General features: G+C 41.8%; 1 protein-coding gene across 4 annotated transcripts in view; it reads right to left on the bottom strand.

Moving 5' to 3' along the window:
- Positions 1 to 22506, bottom strand: part of Sli (slit guidance ligand) — a 473757-nt gene that overhangs the window by 28877 nt on the left and 422374 nt on the right. For all 4 annotated transcript variants that reach the window (XM_076825314.1, XM_076825312.1, XM_076825313.1 and 1 more), the window contains 10 exons: positions 21758 to 21829; positions 19942 to 20085; positions 9969 to 10040; positions 9267 to 9338; positions 8917 to 9130; positions 7430 to 7593; positions 4772 to 4843; positions 4542 to 4613; positions 4394 to 4465; positions 597 to 740 (listed from right to left, as the gene is read on the bottom strand). In XM_076825314.1, coding sequence (XP_076681429.1) covers positions 597 to 740; positions 4394 to 4465; positions 4542 to 4613; positions 4772 to 4843; positions 7430 to 7593; positions 8917 to 9130; positions 9267 to 9338; positions 9969 to 10040; positions 19942 to 20085; positions 21758 to 21829 — 1098 coding nt within the window. The remainder of the gene's footprint in view (positions 1 to 596; positions 741 to 4393; positions 4466 to 4541; positions 4614 to 4771; positions 4844 to 7429; positions 7594 to 8916; positions 9131 to 9266; positions 9339 to 9968; positions 10041 to 19941; positions 20086 to 21757; positions 21830 to 22506) is intronic.

The raw sequence follows: 22506 nt of genomic DNA, 5'->3' as shown, positions 1-22506 counted from the left end.
TTGTACCATTCGTTTCTGCATCTTCGAAGAAGTTGCATTTTATTTTTTTATTATTTATTAATAATTAATACAGGAGTTATGCACGATACACTGCCAAACAAATGCGAATTTTAAACTGCTACTGCTCCGTTAAAAATGGACATTTTTTAATCGCCCCGCCGTCAATGCGAAGCAATTATTTCACCTATCCGAAAAGTGGACGGTGTATTTACCTAGAATATCCCGTTTGTTCACCTGCAAGAGGAGCAGTCCGAAATTTCGAATCCACTTTCAGCCGGCCAGCGCAGCGATTGACGTCCCTCGATCCCCATCCATTCGGATCTAATCGAAAGTACTAGGCGGCGATTTTTCAAATGAAACACAGCGCCGTAATTTAAGCAGTTTGGAAATGTTTCCCGCGCTGAATGGACGTCAATCAGCCGGGGCGGGAATTTTCCGAGGGGAGGGAGAAAAAAAAAAAAAAAACACCGGGCAGAAATGCGCGGCGACACGGGCGCCCGGCGCTCGGTCCGAGTGGAACCCGCGGTGCGTGGGCTCGAAAGCGTTAGAGCCGCGGCAATTTGTATAAATTAACGGTTCAGTGGCGGGATACACACAGCGTTTTAATGCTTCGCAGATTGGCGAAAGTCCCATTGGCCAGGGACCTGATGTTGTTATCGTACAGGGACAACAGCGTCACGCTGGTCAGATCGCGGAACAGATCGGTCCGTATGCAGGATATCTCGTTGGCGTTCAACAGTCTGAAAAGAGTTCGTTTTATCTGGTGAATGTGCGCCCTCTGTAATGCCATTGTCGATCGTAGAATAGCAAAATGACGGGATCTATAAAGGCAAGGGGAGGGCGGCTGCTCGAAACTCTCGGGCATTTTATTCCTCCTTTATGCCCGCCACGAATCGGCACCGCCTCTCAGCGATATTACAAATCGACGGGATCGTTGAATTAGGTTGCTTGAATGTCTCCTGATTTTATCTCCCATTCTCTGCGATCTCGTATTATCTTGCACTGATATAATGCAAGCGGTGCTCCGACGCAGTGGCGCACACGAAAGAAATGAATTTTATTGTTTATGTTTCTGCTGCACTTTCAAATGGCCCTAGTGGTCGAAGGGAGGTTTCGGGGGAGGGGTAGGAAGGGTGTGTGGAGCCTAAGTCTGAAATTGTAGCTTTGGGTGTTTATTAGTTTCTTCTGCGTCCAAAAAAATTGTACAGGAAAATTGACAATTTTTTATTAATATTTTGGAACTGATAAATAGGCGAAGCTAGCATTTTAGATTTAGGGTCTACACTTCTCCGCTTAAACCTCGCGTCGATCGGCCACTGGGGCCATTTGGAAGAATATTCATAAATTTTTATAAGCATCTAATGATTTTTGTCGAGTTTGCAGTGGAAATATTTTATCTGTATCTAACGATTCCTCGTGATCTGTTTTATGATACTTGAAGTGACTATGTAAAATCATTGAACCACGTGGAATATAGGGTGGGTAATTGGGGATGTCTTTGTCGAACAGTTTCGTAGGCAGACGATTAGGTTGAAGCTAGTGATCCTTCTCGACAATTCTTTCTCGAGAAATTTTGTAATTGCTTATTTCTTATTTCTCAGGAAATACTGTTTTTTTCAGGAAACTTAAATCTAGGAAATCGCGAACGTATAAACGCATCTACAATTTATATTAGTAACATTAGAACCTATATGAATGACGATAGAAAATCTCAGTAGAGAAGATTTGAAATTATTGACTGGTGGAGGTGCTCTTAAATTCTTATTTAACAATTTAGAAAAATTGTATGCCCACTGAATTGAGTAATGAGTTTCTTGTGGCTATTAAAGAAGAAATATCGAAAGGAAGAGACAAAGCTATTGTATCCCTTAGAAAATTTTTGCATAGGTAATCCAGAATCTCTTGAAGAAGACTCAAAAGACGCGTTTTTTCATTTAATATCCAAGACAGATATAATAATAATAATTCTTTATTGCACAGTGGACTTTACAATAGAAAACATAAAAAGCGAGAAAGAGAAAGAGGAAAAAGAAAAAGAAAAAGAAAAAGAAAAAGAAAAAGGAAAAGGAAAAGGAAAAGGAAAAGGAAAAGGAAAAGGAAAAGGAAAAGGAAAAGGAAAAGGAAAAGGAAAAGGAAAAGGAAAAGGAAAGGCAAAGGAAAAGGAAAAGGAAAAGGAAAAGGAAAAGGAAAAGGAAAAGGAAAAGGAAAAGGAAAAGGAAAAGGAAAAGGAAAAGGAAAAGGAAAAGGAAAAGGAAAAGGAAAAGGAAAAGGAAAAGGAAAAGGAAAAGGAAAAGGAAAAGGAAAAGGAAAAGGAAAAGGAAAAGGAAAAGGAAAAGGAAAAGGAAAAGGAAAAGGAAAAGGAAAAGGAAAAGGAAAAGGAAAAGGAAAAGGAAAAGGAAAAGGAAAAGGAAAAGGAAAAGGAAAAGGAAAAGGAAAAGGAAAAGGAAAAGGAAAAGGAAAAGGAAAAGGAAAAGGAAAAGGAAAAGGAAAAGGAAAAGGAAAAGGAAAAGGAAAAGGAAAAGGAAAAGGAAAAGGAAAAGGAAAAGGAAAAGGAAAAGGAAAAGGAAAAGGAAAAGGAAAAGGAAAAGGAAAAGGAAAAGGAAAAGGAAAAGGAAAAGGAAAAGGAAAAGGAAAAGGAAAAGGAAAAGGAAAAGGAAAAGGAAAAGGAAAAGGAAAAGGAAAAGGAAAAGGAAAAGGAAAAGGAAAAGGAAAAGGAAAAGGAAAAGGAAAAGGAAATGGAAATGGAAATGGAAAAGGAAAAGGAAAAGGAAAAGGAAAAGGAAAAGGAAATGGAAATGGAAAAGGAAAAGGAAAAGGAAAAGGAAAAGGAAAAGGAAAAGGAAAAGGAAAAGGAAAAGGAAAAGGAAAAGGAAAAGGAAAAGAAAAAGAATAGTTAGATTTGAATAGCACATATAACACTAGAGGAGTGCAAAAGGCGAGGTACAGCTGTCAGCTGTTATTAACCTTGCCATTTAAAGCTACTTAAAACTAAAACTAACACAATAGAGTACACGAAAAGCAAAGATATGTATAAAACAGGCAAAACAAATTCTACTTGAGGGGTCATGCTCAGTCAGGAGGCCGAAAAAAGGGTGGTCTTTGGAAATTTTTTACTCAAAAGCTATAACACATTTTTCAAAAAATCTTTTTTCCTTTTAAGCATTGCATCTAGCACCGTGCATCGTAATTTTGTTATTTAAAAATATTTATCAATAACTAAGTTATTGTCCATCACTCGAAGGTTCTCTAAAAATAAAGGCTTTTGCGGTGACCACTGTTGCTCGAAAGTCAATCATCTAAAATAAAAAATTCAAAAGAATTTACTTATTATATTATATTATCTAGTATTTGAGCGAAGGATTTTTTTATCCGATGCTTAGTTTTCTTGTAATTGACGAAAATCAGGCACGATTTATGATAAAAATTGAAACTTTTACTTTAAACATCAGCCATTTTTTCGCAAATCAATATTTCGAAAAATCCTTCGTTCAAGTACTAGATAATATAATATAATAAGTAAATTCTTTTGAATTTTTTATTTCAGATGATCCACTTTCGAGCAGCAGTGCTCACCACAGAAGTCTTTCTTTTCAGAGAAGCTTCGAGTGATGGACAATAACTTAGTTATTGCTAAATATTTTTAAATAAAAAAATTACGATGCACGGTACTAGATGCAATGCTTAAAAGGAAAAAAGATTTTTTGAGAAATGTGTTATAGCTTTTGAGTAAAAAATTTCCAAAAACCACCCTTTTTTCGGCCTCCTGACTGAGCATGACCCCTTAAATAGCTAGACTTTTCGGAAAATATAACAGTAACCATGATTCTCCTGAATACAGAAAATTTACGGAAAAAACCTACAGAAAAACTTACGAATCCTCAGAACGAAGAATTACCATTAAGAAAAAAAAATAAAATTAACAATTGCAAAGAGCCTCCAAGAATTTAGTATCGACCAAGAAAAAAGCTAAATCCCGGACTTTAACAAAGGAACATCATATTTTTCAGTCCACAGGAAGAACAGTTACAGATTTTGTCTCAAAGAAATAGATTAAAAAACTATTTTAAAAAAGAAAAAGGTAATATTTGCTTCGCACAAATTTTGTATTAAATAAATAAATCTATCAATTATATTTAACATCTGTTTTTTCTTCATTTATACAAGTTTTGTGCAAATCAGTTAGAAATGAAGAATTAGTTAAAGTTTCCTTTTGATAAATACTATCAACATTATTGGAAAAATATAAATTTTGTAACATTTCTTTCAATTTCTTCGGAATTCTCGAGAAGCCTCGAGAAGTATGGATGCGATATCTGATTTCCCGGGAAACAAGAAATATCGAGAAACCAGTGAACACTAGTTGAAACTGCGAAAGATCTCCGTTTGCACTCACAGTAATTGCAGGTTGGTCAATCCGTGGAACACGCCACTGGGAAGTTCGGTAATTTTGTTGCCGTACAACACTCTGTAACAAGGAAACGCCCGGTCTCATCCAGAGTCACATGTCCAAATAATTCGCAACTGCGAACGCTCATACGTACAGTGATTCGAGCGATTTCAGCCCGTGAAAAGCATCAGCCGCCACTTTTTTGATTTTATTGTTGCTGAGGTCACTGTCGACGAGCATCCGGGAATGAAACGGAAAAAAACATTGCATCAAAAACGTGTGTAACGCACGTTGGTGCGAGAAAAGCCTGCCTGTACACGAGCGTATGAAAAAAAAAAAGGAAAGGGGGGGGGGCGAATTGGATTAATCGCAAATACCACTCACATTCTGCGCAGCTTTCTGTACGGGGAGAAAGCCTTCGGCGGGATTTCCGTGATGCTGTTCTGCTCCAAACGCCTGTGAATGATTGACAACAGAGAGAATAAGTTAACAAACTTTTAGCCCCGTGATTGCACGATTTTTTCCGCGCGCAGATTGCCCCGAGGGTGCGCGTGAAAACTTCGTCAACACGAAGCGATCGATGCTCTCTCTCTCTCTCTCTCTCTCTCTGCTGCGCAGTCGAAATAATTAGAAAACAGTCGCAGCATTATGCAAACATTGATGTTCGATTGATATCAGTTTTATAGTCAGTCGAACTCTACCTTGCAGTTTAGAATATCTGCTGATACTTCGCGATCGGTTTTGAGAGCACTGGAGTGGTTTTTTTGAGTTGAGAGAACTCGATGCTCGGGTTGCGGCGTTTTAAACGTGGGTTTCTCGCGATGAAAGGGATATTTGGCAACTGTACGCGAAAGGTATTAGGTAGCAGCAAAAGTTCGTTCGCTTTATTGAATCAGATTTCAGAAATTCTGGTGAAAGAACTAAATTGCAGTATTCTGCTGTAGAGTAAAAGTAATAAGGCTCTGAGTGGCAATTTTTAAAAAATTCTGATTGCGATCAGGATATTCTCTAATGTGGAGAGGTTTACAGGTGTTCGCCTCAGATTGGTTTGGTTTTTGGACGTTTTTAGAGGATCGAAAAATAACAAGTATGTGTTTTTTTTTTGTTTTGACCTGTTTGGATATTTGGGGGCTCAAACCAGCCCTTGAGGTTCGTGGTACAAAAATTAAAATTGTTAGTTTAACCCTGGGTTGTCACAAGTATTTTTTCGAACGTATTGTATAAGATAATTTTCAATTAACTACTTTTTGAAAAGTATCTGTTAAATTAAGCCGCAAAAATTCTGAGGCAAGCTTTGAACATTTTCGAAAATATCGATGGCACAAATATTTTATGTCTGCTGAAATTGGAGTTTTTTTTATAATCAACAAATAGTTCTTAACTGTTTCTTTATGCTGTATAAAAATCACATTTGTATCTAGTTCATAAATTTGGCAAAAAATAATATTTTTGTTATGCACCATTGCATGTTTGAAACTGTTTTTCTCGAAAAGGCTGAAAGTGGACGTGCAATATTTGTGCACTAAGCTATGGATATGTTTGTCGTAGAAAATTGTAGTTTAAACAAGTATCATTCCAGTATCATTTTCAATGATACATTAAAGATGCTTTACTTCAGAGTGAAATTGTGAGACAACCGAGGGTTAAAGAATATTAATTACTATAACATTGCGTTGAATAAAACTTGAATACACAATGTTGTAATATTCTTTAAGCTAGCAACAGGAACTTTTGTACCTCTCCTTGTGAATCCAGTATCATTTTTAATGATACATTAAAGATGTTTTACTTCAAAGTGAAATTGTGAGACAACCGAGGGTTAAAGAATATTAATAAATTACTATAACATTGCGTTGAGTAAAACTTGAATACACAATGTTGTAATATTCTTTAAGCTAGCAACAGGAACTTTTGTACCTCTCCTTGTGAACTTTGAGGGGAGCTTTCACCCTCAAAATATGCGCACGGACCAAAATAAAAAAAAAATACTTAAAGTGAATGTCCCGATTTCTGCTCATGTCCCCATTTCAGCTCACTTCGTATTTTTCTTATTATTATATGCGCTACGTTTCTACTATATTTGCAACAAAATAATTCTAAATTATTTGAACATTTACGCGAGTTTTCATGCGCAGAAATACGGACATTTAGAGCATTATATATTTAATTACAAATTACTAATAGTTAAACACCTTGAAATATATTTCTTAAATAGCTTTTGAATCGGTTGATTTATTATTAAAGAATTAATCAATTACTCTGCAAATTTTCATCACAAATAATTTTTTTACACCTTCTCTATAACGAGTTACCTGATAAATGAGCAGAAATTGGGGCATTCGCCTTATTTGTTATTTTTCAGTCCTCTAAAACATATAAAAAAAACGAAAGCAATCGGACACCTGAGAACCTCTCCTTACAATTGCCATTGCTGACGTGTATAAAACACTAAATGCCATTCGTCTAAGTGGCTTACAATAAATATTAAACATCATGTCGCTACGTGTATGCCACAACGGTGGTGTTGGTTAAAAGTCTCCCAGTGCCTATCAGCTGTTGCACATGTTGCGAGTAACTCACATTCATTTACCTTGCAGCAGATATGCTACCTATGGCATTTAGCGCCTTCCTTACCTCATCCTCCTTAGCACTTACAGCGTTTCATAAATTATCGAACTCGTAACACATTTCCCCGCTGCATTTTCTACTGCCCCTTCATCTCGTTCGTGGAAAACACTTTTTGCAAGTATAAGCACACGATTAAATTACAAAATGCATCGCTCAAAAAACCAGCTGTGCATTCCTCTGTTTAAAAAATCTGTTTTGGCACACAAACCCTTAATTACTTTCAGTCCACAAATTCAGGAAAATAGTAACAGTGGAAGGTATCTTCCACAATTACAGCCTCGTCTTATTTAATTTTGATTTCAACACCCAGTCGAGAAACACCCTGTTCTTTTGAAGCAGCTACAGTGGAAAAGCATCACGGCCAGCGAGGGAACTTTTGCACCGGCCAAATAGAATAGAATCGTGTTTACGAACAGTTCTGTGGTGTCCTCGGGAAGGTGGATGGGCACTTTCGTCAAAGAATTCTCCCTGCAGTCGACGATGCCTTCGCCGCATTTGCAGGGATGCGGGCACTGCTGTTCCGCGCTGCACTCCGAGCCGGTGCGTTCCACTGGCCCCGAACACTTGAACTCGTGCTCCTGCGCAAGAGGGAACAGTGGTATTTTTCCAGCGGAGCAACGGCGCCTCGGGGCTCTACAGCGATCGTAAAACGCGCGGAACAATGGGTGCAAGTGTCGTCTGCCACTCGGAATACGCGGGCCACGAGAGTCGAGCCGAATTGCTCGCGCATTGATGAAATCATTCTTACGATCCGTTTCAGAGAATTTCCAGAGGGGGGAAACGGTGGCGGTTTAAGGGTCGCGTACAGTGATAACGAAGGGAGCTATTTGGCCAAATTAGGGGCGTAGAATCGTAAGTGTTATTCGGGGGTTTCGAGATAGGGCTAGTCGCGTTTAATAAAATAGTTTTCATGCCACTGGTGTTGATACTTTACGGGAGTTTTAGTGTCAGAGGGGAACTTGAGGTTTAAAACTTCATCGAGTGGTGATAAAATGAGATGCCTCGGTTGTAATATTACAGATACCATGTGAGCCTCTGAAGATAGCTTAGCGCTCTGAATTTAAATAATTCCGGGGGAAGGTTAGTGTTTTTGGGGGTGGGTTTGAGGTGCTGGATTTAAGGGTTGTTCCGGTCTGGAGCCCATAAGTATAGGTGATCTTTAGGAATTAATTAAAGGAAAACTACTAAATATAATTGAATGGGACTTTTTGTATTTAATTAAGGGTGTCTTAAGCTATAGAAATATATTTTTTGTTTTATAATTCATCATTGCAGACGGCACTGGGGAGAGGTTAAAGTCAAGGCGTCGAAAAATTCATCCAAATCGGCGGAACCTGTAGCACCTAAACCATTGGTATTTCGTAAAAGAACAATACTGGATTATTAAAGGGCATGAAACTCGCTCGTGGACTGACCAGAAAAAATTACGAAAACTGACATTTTTTGAGAAAATAACGACGCTTGAAGTTTGAATCACTTTTCCCCTATATTCTTCGTCATTTCAACGGCTTTAAAAATTACAAATTTTCATTTCTCTGCAGATTTTACTGGTCTGTCCACGAGCCAGAAGTATATTCTTCAAAATAAAAAAAGTTCCAGTCGAATTGGATAATAACTTTTGGAGATACAGGTCCCACCGTTTTGAGAACACTGTTTCGAGAAAAACCGGGTGTTATCCATACATTTGCCGCTACTCAAATGTCTATAACTTCGGGAATTTTACGAATCTCAAAAAATCCTTTCGAACACGTATTCCTAAAAGGTTGACCATTCGAAGAATGAAATTAAAAAAAATCGATTTCTAGACCGGAACCTCCTGTTAAGGAGTTTAAGCTTGAGGGACTCAGGTTGTCTGGAAGAGTAAATTCTCTTAGTTCTATCTTTGAAGTATCCTTTCGAACCTGTATATCGGCGATATTTCGATCCTTGAGGTGAATCGGAGAAGCGCAGCGCGTGTGTTGGCCAAGGCGCGGGTACGATTTCAAATGTCGCGCGAGCCAGGCTAAATGGCAGTCGCAAGAAAGTGGATTGTCGAGGAGCTTCAGCGTTCTCAGGTGCGTCAGGGAAGTCACCATCTCTTTGCCCAGCATCGTCAGCTTGTTGTTGTTCAGCATTCTGCAGCAGACAGATCGAATTAGTTACACTTCTTACGTCAGTAAAACTGTCTTCTTTTCTTTAAAATTAACCGAGTAACAGTCGTTATAGATAACGTCACCATTTTATTTTTTGGTAAAATGCTTCGTCTACTCACAGAATTTCTATGTCCTTGAGCTCTCGTAACGATGCCTCGTCGATACAGGTCAACACGTTGTTGTCCAGCAGTCTGATGACGGAAAATTCGATGGAATTATTCGTACTTTCGAAATTTAAGTATAATTTATTTATTTATTTATTTATTTATTCCACGATTATTCCAAGACCCTTTAGTTCGCAATATACCTACAGCGAATAAAGTTAACAATGAAACAGTTTGACAGAAAAGAAGAGAAGAGAAAAGCCAGTACAAAAAATAAACAAGCAATAAAACTGGAATAAAAATTCTCTTCGTTTAATTACTGTGGATAATTTCTGGGAATAATGACGTTTGTTTTATGCCAATATCGCGAGATAATGAAACGAGAAGAAGTATAATATAGAAACCATAAAGAACGGTTTGGAAATTGTTAATTAGAAATAAGGGTTGAGGAAGTAGTAATATAAGAATGGCTCGTCGTAAAAGTAGAACTCAGAATGTTCGTTTCATTCTACTTGGAACTGTCTTTTTTACGACAGCAAAGAATTCGAAATTAAAGTGGAATTAGTACTATCATCCTCTGGATGTCTGACCAACGCGGGTTATACTACTTAACCAGGGACTGTACGCTTGACCCACTCCACTAGTTCGAACCGTAATTTGTCCAGTGGCCCTGTTACAATATTCTTCGCTGCCGATCGATTTTTAAAGCACACTCACAAGTATTTCAATGACGAAATTCCCCTCAGCGTCTTTGGTCCGATCGTGGCGATCTGGTTGTGGCTGAGGTCCCTGAAATCAATCAGAAACGCACCGTCAAATCCACGAAAAACTGTTTCGAAATTTGTAAAGGCTTGTACAAAAATTACATAAACGTGCTTTTTTGCAGTTTCTTGCGAAATAACTTTTAATTATTCCTCTTCAATGAGGATATAAGAAGAAATTCACTCGAACGTAAGGATAAATTTCCAATATAATAATAATGATTTCGAATTTATTACGTCACAAAATATAAATGTAATTGGGTGACGAATGGTTGAGGTTCAGCTTTACTGCTGTTATAGAAACCTAGCACTGGAGACAAAACGCTGTACTTAAAGCTAAAGGGTACACAGGAGAATCTAGGACTCGGAAAATTGAGAATTAGAAAAAAATTAGGGGAAGTGGGCTAGGATAAAGGAGTGGACTGCACGTTTGAAAGAAAAGGACAGCGAACGAATTTCCACAGGAATATTATTGTAATACTAATAACGAAAACTCGGTCATCCGAATATTCTGATTTTTTTTTAAACAGTGCGGGTTTGTGGAGGACCTCGATAGAAAAATCAGACAATTTTTCGTTTGCGCCCATTTCCTGTTTTTCAGAGTGAAAACACCTCTTAAAGGCGTGATTTTCTACTTCTCTGTATCTCTTGCAAACTATACTAGTTATTAATGATATAAAAATCTTATTAAACTCTGTAATCAAATTATTTAAATTTTGTAGTTTAAACAGGAAAACGTTCCCCACCACAAATTTTAAACAATTCGATTACAGTTTCACACAGCAGAAAAAACATTAAATATTCTTTAAAATAATTTTTTAAGTCTACTATAGTTTTCAAGATATACTGGAAAATAGACGAATACTCGTTAACAATTAGGGGGTGTTTTCACCATGAAGAACCGAAACTGGGCAGAAATGAAAAATTGCCATTTACTTCGATTGAGGTTCTCCACGAACCCTCGCAGTTTTGAAAAAAAAAAACTCTGAATGCTCGGGTAACCGAACTTCCCTTCTAAGAAGACACATAGAAGATATCAATCCAATTACCAAGAATATTCGTAACAACGTGCAATCCACAAAGAAGGAGCACAAGTGTATTCATTAAAATTCCACGCTCCGGCGAGCAGATAAATCACGCGCAATTCCTCTCGAGACGCTGTCGAATCGGTCTTTTCGAGGGAATCCAATCGCCGGCGATGTAAATGCGTCGCGTAAGAAAGGAAATTTCTTCGCGTCCCGCTTTGTCATTTATACGGGGGAACAGGTTGCCTCGATTACGTAACGGTGCACAGAGGGAACCCTCGGAAGACACCCAGTGGCATCGATCAATTACCCACGGGAAGTTCGGCCGTGATGGTTGGTGCGTCGACCTTTCGAACTTTTCCCTCTCGGCCGGCTAAAGGTCGGTTTCCAATGGCTGACTGGCGACGGTGTGCGCTCCACTTTGTCGCAGTCGGTCTCGAGTTCGCTTCACATTCGGGATAAATTATTCAGCGGCCCCGCCGAGTGGCCACCGCGGGCATCTGGATACACCCTCTTCGCAGAGAACTCGGTGCCGAGTCGTCAACTCACGTGCGACCGTGTGCACGTGCGACGGTCACGTGGACAGGCTATAGATTTCTTGACGGTTTCGCGGGGTCGTTACTCGAATAACGAGTGACCGTTTCCACGGCCTCACGTGACACCTCCGCGCGCCGGCAGCCCTCGAAACCTCCTTTCCTCCTCGTTTCAGTAATCCCCAGGAATTACGAACAAGTCGATTTTACTCGCAGGAATTCAAGATTCTTCTCGATATTAGGTTCTATTGTAGGCGGAAAAGAGGAGTCTCAGGGTACTCAAACCCGAGATCCGAATCTTAATAAATATAACATTACTAATAAAATTCTGTTTTATTTCATTAGAAAATGAAATATTTCATTAAAAGCCAACTCTTATAGCTTAGTGACAACTTACCCCGATGCGATAACAACTTGCCCCATATAGGGGTAAGAAGTTCCGCTTCGATCAGCCACAAATGAATTACTTTCTATGAAAAACCTATTTACAATATATTAAATGCAAGCTTAAAATCAGAAAATGTAATAAATTTAACAAGAAATTAGTCAATAGTGAAGAGAATAACTACATTATTTTCCAGTCCTATTACCCCACGATACTCTGCATACAGTTTACCCTACGCGCCAATCGCACCACAGGCCGTTCCCGAACGCCAAATGCCTACGCTGTAGAAGCTCCATTCAATTCTGTTCAATTGGAACCACATAAGACTCCAGTAGCAGTGCCTTCCCTAACAATAATATTACCACAGTCGTCACCACTCCTCGATCTAGATCAGGGGTGTCCAACTAGCGGCTCCGGAGCCGCAGTGGCTCCTTCTCCTCTTCGCCTGCTCCGTAGAGCCGTAGGAGAACTGCCCCCTCCACACCTACTTCGCTCTGACGAATTTCTCCTCCGGGAGCCGCGCTCTTTGCCTGCCGGGTCTCGTGCAACGCCTGGAGAAAGATAAGTGGGGGAACCGGCTGACCGGGGGCCCGACTCGTGCGGCTCTCGGAGTGGGGAAGTTCGACACTCCTGATCTAGATCATCCTATCCGGTTGCTCCCAGAAACGAAGCCACTCCACTCTCCCCCGACCCTGCCAGATCGCTTCTGATACCACTGGGAGGGTTTGAAGAAAGAGCCTAGGTCGTGAAATTAAAAAACCCAACTTGCAGGAGTCGAAGAGGTGTCTTCTAAATACAGTGGTGTATAAAAGCTCCGATTGGAGTCAGATGAGACTCCAATAGCAGTGCCTTCCCCAACAAGAACGTTACCGCAAACATCACCACTTCTCAACCTAGATCATCCTAGCTGATTGCACCCAGAGACGAACTCGCCGCATCCTCCCGCAAACCTACCACTTGACTAGTATCACACATACGTCCCCATAGCGATCCAGACTGCGCAGCTAGGATACATCCTTCCTTGGCCAAAGGCGGAGTCGGTCACGACAAGTGGATCCTCCGAATCCTCTGCTCATTTAAATAGATTGCGTTCCGTCTCGCAAGTATCCGCGGGAAGCTGGTTGCGCCGTGCACGAGTTAACCAGACCGTCGGCGATGATAGGTTAGGGGTCTCGGTGCACGGTTCACCGTCGGCCATCCATCGGCCACGGAGCCAGCAGCCTGTAATTATGTCCGCCGGAGAGGCCACGCGGCGCATCCCGACGAGATGAGGACGAGAAACAAAACTAGAAAATAGGGGGGGGGGGGGAGTCTCGGGCGGGAGGGAGACGGCGCCGGGCTCGGGAAGGAGGAACGGCAACGGTCGGTGTATTCCGAGCACTCGGGAGCGCGAACATACGGCAAGAACTGGCAGATTTAGACTCCTGCTTACCGGAGCCAATCCTGAAAGCAATTACCGAATTTCGGCCACGTAGACACGGCCACGGGGAACAAAAGGAAGACGATGCTTTTAGTGCTGCCAGTTTCATTTGGGGTCCGCTGCTGGGCGGCTTGATCATGATAAGTTCCTAATTCGAGCGGGCCAATCGGGCGGGGAACGGGATGTTTCTATCGATAGCTGGATTACAAGGGGATCTGGGTAGTCGTTTCCTTTTTACACACAGTCGGGCACGTAAATTCTCTGGGCAATAAAAATGACTTTACGTGGTAAATGAACTGAAAGAGGGGTGAGTTTTTTTTATATTTTATTTCGCTGAGGTTGAAGAGAATATACCTACTGGAGACTAATTGAAAGGAGCGCAGTAATTGAGAAGAGAAAATGGCTTCTAACTCTGGCGATGTTCGTCATTTTTCTCTGATTACTGAACACTGGCCCCAGCTTCCTGAACACCCTGTACAATTTTGTGTACGGAGGCAGTATGATGCAAGGATAAATACGGCAGAGAATTTCAATAATTTCCAAGCGCGCAGTGAGACCGACAGATTAAACTCCCACCGCGGCTGCAGCCAATCCAGAAAGCAATTACCGAATTTCGACGTAGCCGCTCCTTCACTGGAACTAACAAAAGGACCTCCTGGACCTATCCTTCCTCTCTCTCTCTCGCTCACTCGCGTCTGCTCAATTTGAAATGTTGCTGGCGACGTGCTTTGTGCTAGCGCGATAAGAGTGGGGGATGAAACGAAACTGGGATTGATGGTGTCGGGGATCATAAGAGCTCGGTGCTTTCGGTCGTCAAGGAATCCCCGTGTCTTGGTGACTTCCGCCTCGCCTAAGCTTTCGAACGTCCCGCAAAATTGGGGGAAAACCCTGCGGCTATGCAGAATAGCTTGATCCTTCCTTTGACCACTATTTGCGGAAAGTTGTTCGACTTGGAATTCAAGAGGCGTGTGGGCATCTGTTTCCTTAAAAGCTGCCCCTGGAAATAGCGAGCCGGGCGGGTTGCTCGCCGCTGCATTCGTAACAGAATTTCGCGGGAATAATTAAGGAACTTAAGTATTCATGGTTAATTAAGAATTACGAGGCATTTGCATACAGCAACCGTGGCCGGCCGTAATAAGCAGAATTATTTACCGCACGGAAGTACGGAGAATTATGATGAATTTTTATTATATAATTCATCGTGCTACTTCCGCGTCTCCTTCGAAGGGCACGTTGCAATTTAATAGTCGGTTACGCGACTCTTCGGTGTCTGCGTATGAATTACCCTTGGTTAGGGGTTGTACAGGGCGATTCAGTAACGAATCTCAAAATTTAGCTAAAATTTTGGTCCATGCCAAGTGTATTAATGCGCAGGGCGCACTATTCGAAATTCTGATCTGAAAATCGAGTTCGAACTTTCATTTTTCCAAAGAGTGACCCAAAATGAGGCCTTTTCTCGCCGCTTTTTGGTCCCACGATTTTGGAACGGAATTTTGTGCCAAATGATACCTTATGATGAGACATCAATCACGCGAAATTTTCAAGTTGAGGTGATAATTAGTTTCTGGGATATGGGAGGTCAAAGAAGTGAAAAATCTAATTTAAAAAGGTAATTTAAACAATTAAGTATTTCCAGGGGGTTTGTTGACTGCTAACAACGAATCTGAACTTAGATTTGCAAAATTTACAATGGGCGATTCAATATGGTGGACGATATATTAAAAAAAGCACCCACTTCACAGACATTTATATTTCTTGATTTTTATTTTTATTTTTTTTGCGAATTTTGAAAATCTAAGTTCAAATTTGTTGTTACTAATCAGCAAAAACCCCTGGGAATAATTGTTTAAATTATCGGACTGACATAAAAGTCTGTACATCGAAGCGTATGGGCTGACGCGTTAACGAATTTTCACTTCTTTGACATCCCATATCCCAGAAACTAATTATCACCTCAACTTGAAAAATTCGCGTGATTGATGTCTCATCATAAGGTATCATTTGGCACAAAATTCCGTCGCAAAATCGTGGGACCAAAAAGAGGCGATTTCTTGGATCACTCTTTCCACTATGAATTTCCAAATCTACGTTCGTGAAGGAGGTCCTCTTAACCAAAAAATTACAGAAATAATGAGAAACGAGTACAAAACGTGCACGCGTTTCTGCAATTACTAAATGAGTTCCTCTTCGGCTGCCTCTGCAATTTAATTACAATTTCATTTTCCCTCATTATTATTATTTTATTATTTCTATTATTATTATTATGACTGTACACCGATCCCCCGAAAGAAGCAAAATTTTGCACCCGGTTTTCCCGCACACTTTCGAGTGAACGACCCACTTCTGCGCCAAGCCATTTCCAGAATTCGAAGTAAATCTGCCACAGTCGGTTGATATACGTCTGGTCGCGGCGATATTTCGCAACAGCAACGAAATTCCATGCCGGAGCGGTCAGCAGAGGCGTCGATACGCGCCGCTCGCGACGAAATAACGCGCTGCCCGTAAATCCTGGCGGCGGAGGAGTCGTAAGGCACTCCGGCCGATGCGTTTTCGTTGCTTAAATCACCGCGACGCCAGGTTGTCAAAGCGACGGGCAGGAACGTTTGTCCCGGTTATTATCGGCTTAAGTGTACAGGGAACAAATGTTATTGCGTCGTAAATACAAGCTTGTACCGTTGAACGAGTCGTTGCCGTTACGTGGCTGAATATCGCGTTTCAGGCCGGCGCAATATGCCTGCACGGCGGAGTGATACTAATCAGCCAGTGTTGTCCGCGCCCCTTTCCATTGTGTCAAACCATTTATTACCAGCGGGTTTCGTCCTCTTACCACCTTTTCGAATGGCTCTTCGCGATGGGTTAATCACACGTCTCGTCCGCGACGGCTGTCCAGCCTGCTGGGAGAAGTTTCAGCGATCCCGAAGGCGATCCTTCCCTCGATCCAGGTGTCTATATATGTATGCGCCAGACGACGTGACGCAATTGGCACTTTGAGTGGCGCAAGGTTTAAAATTGTTTAAAGAAACGCCTCTCTTTAAATTGATCGCACCTTTCCCAGCGATTGCTTCTGCGAGGAAAGAGATCTGTGCGAATTTCGAGCTTGATTTCTCTTCAAAGTAAATACTTGGGGACTCTCGGTCAATAATTTAGACACTTTGCTGAAATTATGCTTGTGGACGCACGCTCAAAGTGGTAGATTGGGTGGAAATCATCCCTCGGCGCGGAAACACGCCCACGCCACCCGCTCGAAACTGTTACTCATTTGTGATCGTCGATAGTGTGTGACTGGTGATGATGGTTCCTTGAACTTTCCTTGGACGATTTTCTGTGTTTTTGGTGGGTTTTTTACTGGATTGGAGAAGACCAGTTTTTTTTCTCGGAGGGACCCAATTTTTACTCTGAATCCTTTACTTAGTTTACTCTTTGGAGGATCAGTTTGTAAAATCTTGCAAGTGTAGGAGCCGGAAAAAATAGAAAAACCACAGTTGGGTGTCCCGGGATTCGAACCCGGGCCGTCCGCGTGCTAGTCAGCCGCTTAACCGATTCCCCCAAGCCGATTTCCCGAGATCACTTAGTTCCGAACTCCTATTTAACGAACGCCACCTATGGGCCACTCGCACCATAGGCTGTCTCCCGAGCGCCAAACGCCTACACAAGCAATCGTAGCATTAAGTACCATGTGCTTTAAAGTCTCGAAAAAGAGAATCCCGGGCTATGGGACTCGAAACCAAGATCGAGGTTACTCCTTGCCGAACCTTAAAAATAGCCAAACTAACAGGGTGTCACCTACAATGTGCCAATCGCACCACGTTCCCAAACGCCAAATGCCTGTAATTGATAACTCAAGTGGTCACAGTTTCGTCGAGGCTCCCCTCAATTATTCTGCGTGTCACCAAACACAGTTCAGAAATGGTGCCAGCAAAAATGAAGATCCTATTCCATTCACCACACGGTACAACTAATTTCCCAGCTATTACAAGCAGAGGTACACATTCAGGAACACAACTGGCAAGGTTCACGACGCATAGTTGTCATTTTTTCCTTGCAACCACGGGTTGAAGACGTTTCCCCGGTGAAAAGAGAGCCCAGGGCTCGCCCCGCCTCCCCGTTTCGAGGGGGCCCTCGACTCACCCAGATGAGGGATTATCAAGCGCCCCGGTCGGCCGTGAGAACCTCGCCGAAGCTGGCAACATAATACGTCCTTTTGTGAGCTAGCTGATCCCAGCCTTATCATCAGAAACTGTAGGTTACGTGTCCGAAGGGCAGCGGTGGAGGAAGGCCTCGAAGACCTGGGGAACTTCGGAGCCTCGTCTGGCCACTTCGCAGGATGATAGATGGCCCATCTCCATTTCCCGCCTCCCTTTCTTTCCTCCTTTTGTTTCGCCTTTCGGCTTTTCGCCCTTCCTCCCCACCTCCCACGGAGTCGTCGCTGTCAGTCATGACGAGGAAAGTGGGGTACTTTTTTCTTCCACCGCGGCTTTTTGACTCCTCGAGTGGCTGCCATCGAGTATCCTCGACACGGAAGCCGCGTAGGTATCCCTTCTCTCGATCACGATAGAAGCTCGATGCCCTTTTCTTCTTTGTCCCCATCCTCCCGTCTGTGCTCGTTGCTGAGGGAGGGAGGCGCGGTCGGAGAGCGGTTGATTAAGATTCAGGATCGTGAGGAACGTTCAGGGAAAAACGGACCTTCGGGTTAATCGCGTTGGATCGCATTCTTTCTCGGTACTCGATCTTCCTGCTGGGGAACTGGTCGACCGGCTCGCGATGTGGTAACTTTTGAAGTCGGTCGAGTTCGGCTGTTGACCAGGATGGATGGAATCCTGTTCAAGGGGGCGAGGTGGAGGTGTCTAGTTTGGAGGGATCGGTTGCTGTTCGCTTGCTGGTGGGCATAGGGAGGGTTTCTCTTCGTGGTGATCATTGGACGTGTCTTTAATCGGGGATAGAAGCTGCCATTTTGGAACGACATCTGGTGCTCACGAAATTGAAATCATTCGATAGTTTAGGGACTTGACTGCCATTTTGAAGCACTCACATCAGCTGATTTTGAGGTTAGGCTAGTCTCTTCAGATTCAAAACACAGTTTTTAAGTATTTTGAGCAAAAATAGATAGCACAAATTAAGGGAGGTTTCTCGTGCAATAGCCCCCGAAATTTATTAATTTTTTTTTTTAAAACTATTGTTAATATTGGATTAAATTCTTTTGGGATGTAAGGAGGCGTCTTTAAACTCGTAGATTTTTTTCTATGGCGATACTTTTTATTATTTATTAATTATTGTGGAATCGTGTTAACCTCTTCGACGATGTCGACGTCAGGTGTAGCACCTGTCACAGTCAGCTGATTGCAAAAAGAAGAAAATTTCTTTAAGTTCAATAATTTACGCTGCTACTGGACCTAAAATTTTAATTTCAGCTTTTATTTATAATACTTTTTCGTTGATGTAAAGAAAATTTGTCTAAGGAAAAAAATTTACTTTTTCTTTCAAACGCTATAACTCCTTCAATTTTCCATATTTATTTTTCTTTAAAGTGGACCAATTCCACCAACTTTAAGAAACTTCCATTTTTTTTTGCAATCAGATGACTGCGATAGGTGCCAACAGGAGTTAAACCGTCGAAGAGGTGGACAAGCTTCCACAACAATTAATAAATAATAAGAACGATCGACGTAAAAAAAAATATTTTCTGCAAGTTTAAAGATGCCACGTTATATCCCAAACGATTTTAATCCATTATGACCAACAGTTTAAAAAAAAAAAATTCCTAAATGTCAGTTACTTTTGGGGCTGTTAGACGAGAATCCTCCCTTAATAGTCTGGCACCCGAATCCCCGTAAAATTAAAATAACTAATTCCAACCCCAAAGTAGTTTCCTCTAGCAAGTTTAAGTGCAATTGTAAGATACAACTCGTGTATGCACCTCGAATTCGAAAGAGAGTGTTCGTTTTTCTCGCAACATCTTTTGAGACGAAAAAGAAACTTGGAAAAGTATTGATTAAACTTTCCCTTTTCTTCTCGCCTTTAAACCGGCGAAACGAGGATCGAGGGGTCGCCTTTAAGGCAGCAGCAAAGTTTCTAAACCCTAGAACGGAAAAGTCACGCGTGTTCGATCCGGGGGAAGATCGCAGTGCAGGTTTCACAAACCGAACTCGCGTACTTCCGCGTTGTACACGTATGTGTGGGTGGTATGTAGGCCATCGTCTGAAAAGTTTATGCGATAACCTCTGCACTGTGTTACGGTGACGATGGACAGACCGTGCATCGACTTTCACAAACGTTATCCGTGTTTTAAACAAATTCGTGGATAGCCTTCAAACTTAACGGATTAAATAAATTTTAAAGCGAGACCTGCACTGTATAACACCTATTTTTTGGCTTCCTTATTTAATAACGGTACAGCTGAAGGATTGTTTGATTTAAGAAATGGCCCTCGAATTTTTACAGAGCTAGCAGTCGCTCGTAAGTTCGTCCACAGAATTTTCTATCATATTTGCCCCTCGAAGGCGTGGTTGGCGTTAATAATTATGTGGAGCAGGAGGGAGGATAATTACATTTGATTCTGCAATACTTACAGGCGCTTTAAGTTCATCATGTTGCTGAAGAGGAGGTCGGGGATGTGACGTATTTGATTATTGTTAAGGCGCAGCTTCTCGACGCCTACTAAATCCTGGAAGGCGTCTCTCTCGATGGTGTGAATCTGGTTATTCGATAGCCAGCTGTAAAAAATATCCGCGCATGCAGTGAGAGTGGAAAATGCAATTTATTTTGCAAAAAGGGAGAAACTTAATTGTTCATACTTCAATTTCGTCTGAGCTGCAGTTTACACAACTGTCATTGCGATTTTTAATTTGAAAAAAAAAACGGGGTCACGGCAGTTGTTAAATTAATTTATGTTGCATTTATACAGCCCGGAAGGAAACTGAAGCTTTATTAGCAGAGCCCTGAATATTGGATCCCAAGGGAAAAATACGACTGACAAATTTCATAGAGTTCCACTAGTTTCTCACACAATGCCATCTTCCCCATTGTTTGTAATAAATTTCACAGAACTTTGCCGCCTTTCCCTTCCCTTAAGGCTCTCACTGTTTCCACTCGTGACTCTATTAAATACCACTCGCGATGTGCGGGATTAATGCAGCCTACAGTCTGAACAAAATCAAGTGGCCGCTCTGAGGACTCCGCCCCATTACGTCATTAGACCTCCTACTTCTTCCCAAAATCCCCACATGCACATAATTCCCCAACACGATACTAAACGACGAAAAATTAATTTTTAGCGACCACTTGATTATATCGATAACACAGTTCGAAACCCATCTGGACCTGTAACATTCAATAGCTGTTTTTTATAGGTCTGCGTGCGCTGAAAACGAATCCGTAAACCATTTGTCGCCACCACCTTAAGTTTTTGAGAAATTCGATTTTGAAAAAAAATGCAAATTTCTTAACTTCGAACAGCTTTTGTGTCGAAGCGGTAATTGTTATTCGGTTGGATGTGGCGTCAAAGTATTCTATGAACCCTCCCGAATGCAACGATATAAGTTATTAGTGCATTATGAACATTTAAATATGTTTAAACCACGATCAAAGGGAAAAGAACACCCGAAATGCACCCATTTTTGCAGATATTTTTCAATTTATTTCCAAAACTAAGGGTCTCAAAGAAAAAATGACTACTTCACGCGATGCAGCAGATAATTTTCCTTCGGAAAGCATCAACAGAAGTGGTAAGTCGCGTTTGGTTTTCAATACAGAAGCGAAATAGTTTAGCAAAACGTGCGGCGCCGACAGTGGTAGTCACGCGCGTTAAGCGATTGTGTTACGCTGAGCGGCAGTGGATCGCGCGCCGCCGTTGACTACCACTGTCGGCGCCGCACGTTTTGCTAAACTATTTCGCTTCTGTATTGAAAACCAAACGTGACTTACCACTTCTGTTGATGCTTTCCGAAGGAAAAATGTCTGCTGCATCGCGTGGAGTCGTCAGATTTTCTCTTAGACCCATAGTTTTGGAAATAAATCGAAAAATATCTGCAAAAATGGGTGCATTTCGGGTGTTCTTTTCCCTTTGATAGTTGTTTAAACATATTTAAATGTCCATAATGCACTAATAACTTATATCGTTCACAGAATAATTTTACGGAACAAGCAACCCAATAACTTTTACTGTTTCGACATAAAAGATGTACAAAGTTGAAAATTTGCAGTTGTTTTTCAAAATCGAATTTCTCAAAAACTGAGGGTTATGGCGACAAAGGGGTTGCGGATTCGATTTCAGCGCACGAAAGCCTATAAAAATCGGTTATCGAATGTCCGAAAAAAAGTCAAATTTTATCGAACTGTGTAATTTATAATTTCGCCACTTAAGAAACATATTTTTCGTCTACTCACAGAACATGAAGCGTGGCCATGTCCTCGAAGTCTGTCTTGAAGATCACCGAGATATTGTTCCCCTGCAGGTCCCTGGAACAAATAACAAGAAATTAGTCTCGCCAGTCGCCAGTGACACGAGTCGATGATATGAACCCGCTTCGCAGAAATGCAATAACCACCCTTCTTCCTAAAATCTCATAAAAAATCTCGCTGGTGCCCCCTCCCCCTCTTCTGCGCTGCTTTCGAGCACAAAAGGAGAACCCTTGTCGACGGTGCTTAACTAATTCCAGTTTCCAACCACAGCTACCCACCCCCTCCCCCACGGCCACTCGTATTTATTTGCCGCGAATAAGTATTCCTGTTCTCGAGGACGCGCAAATATTTGTCCGTCGGAAAAAGGGTGCGACACAAAGGGCAGCCTTCGGAAAATTTTATCGCGAGCCCCACCCCTTCTACCCACCCCCCTCCCCCCTGCCCGGAACGTTGTCGCCGTTTACGCGACTGGTCAAAGCGACCCCTTGGCAACAGCGTCGCTGTGAAGCGAGTCCATCCGACTGCGAACCGGAATTCGGTCGAGCGATCGTCGAACGGCCCGGCATGCTCCACTCATTCATTTATTGCGGAGCAAGGTGAGGGAAACTGCGGTGGACCGGAAAGCGCGGCTCTGTTTGAAGAAACCTTTTGAAGCGAAGTGGCTTTAGGATGATCTTCGAGGTAACTTTTTCTCCCCGAGTTACACGTGCTTCCCTGATCTATGCGACTGTCTC

The sequence above is a fragment of the Andrena cerasifolii genome, chromosome 13 (genome assembly GCF_050908995.1).
Source record: "Andrena cerasifolii isolate SP2316 chromosome 13, iyAndCera1_principal, whole genome shotgun sequence".
Classification (NCBI taxonomy): Eukaryota; Metazoa; Arthropoda; class Insecta; order Hymenoptera; family Andrenidae; genus Andrena; species Andrena cerasifolii.
Note: the sequence above shows the minus strand (reverse complement) of the source record. Positions and strands in the feature narration are given on the sequence as shown.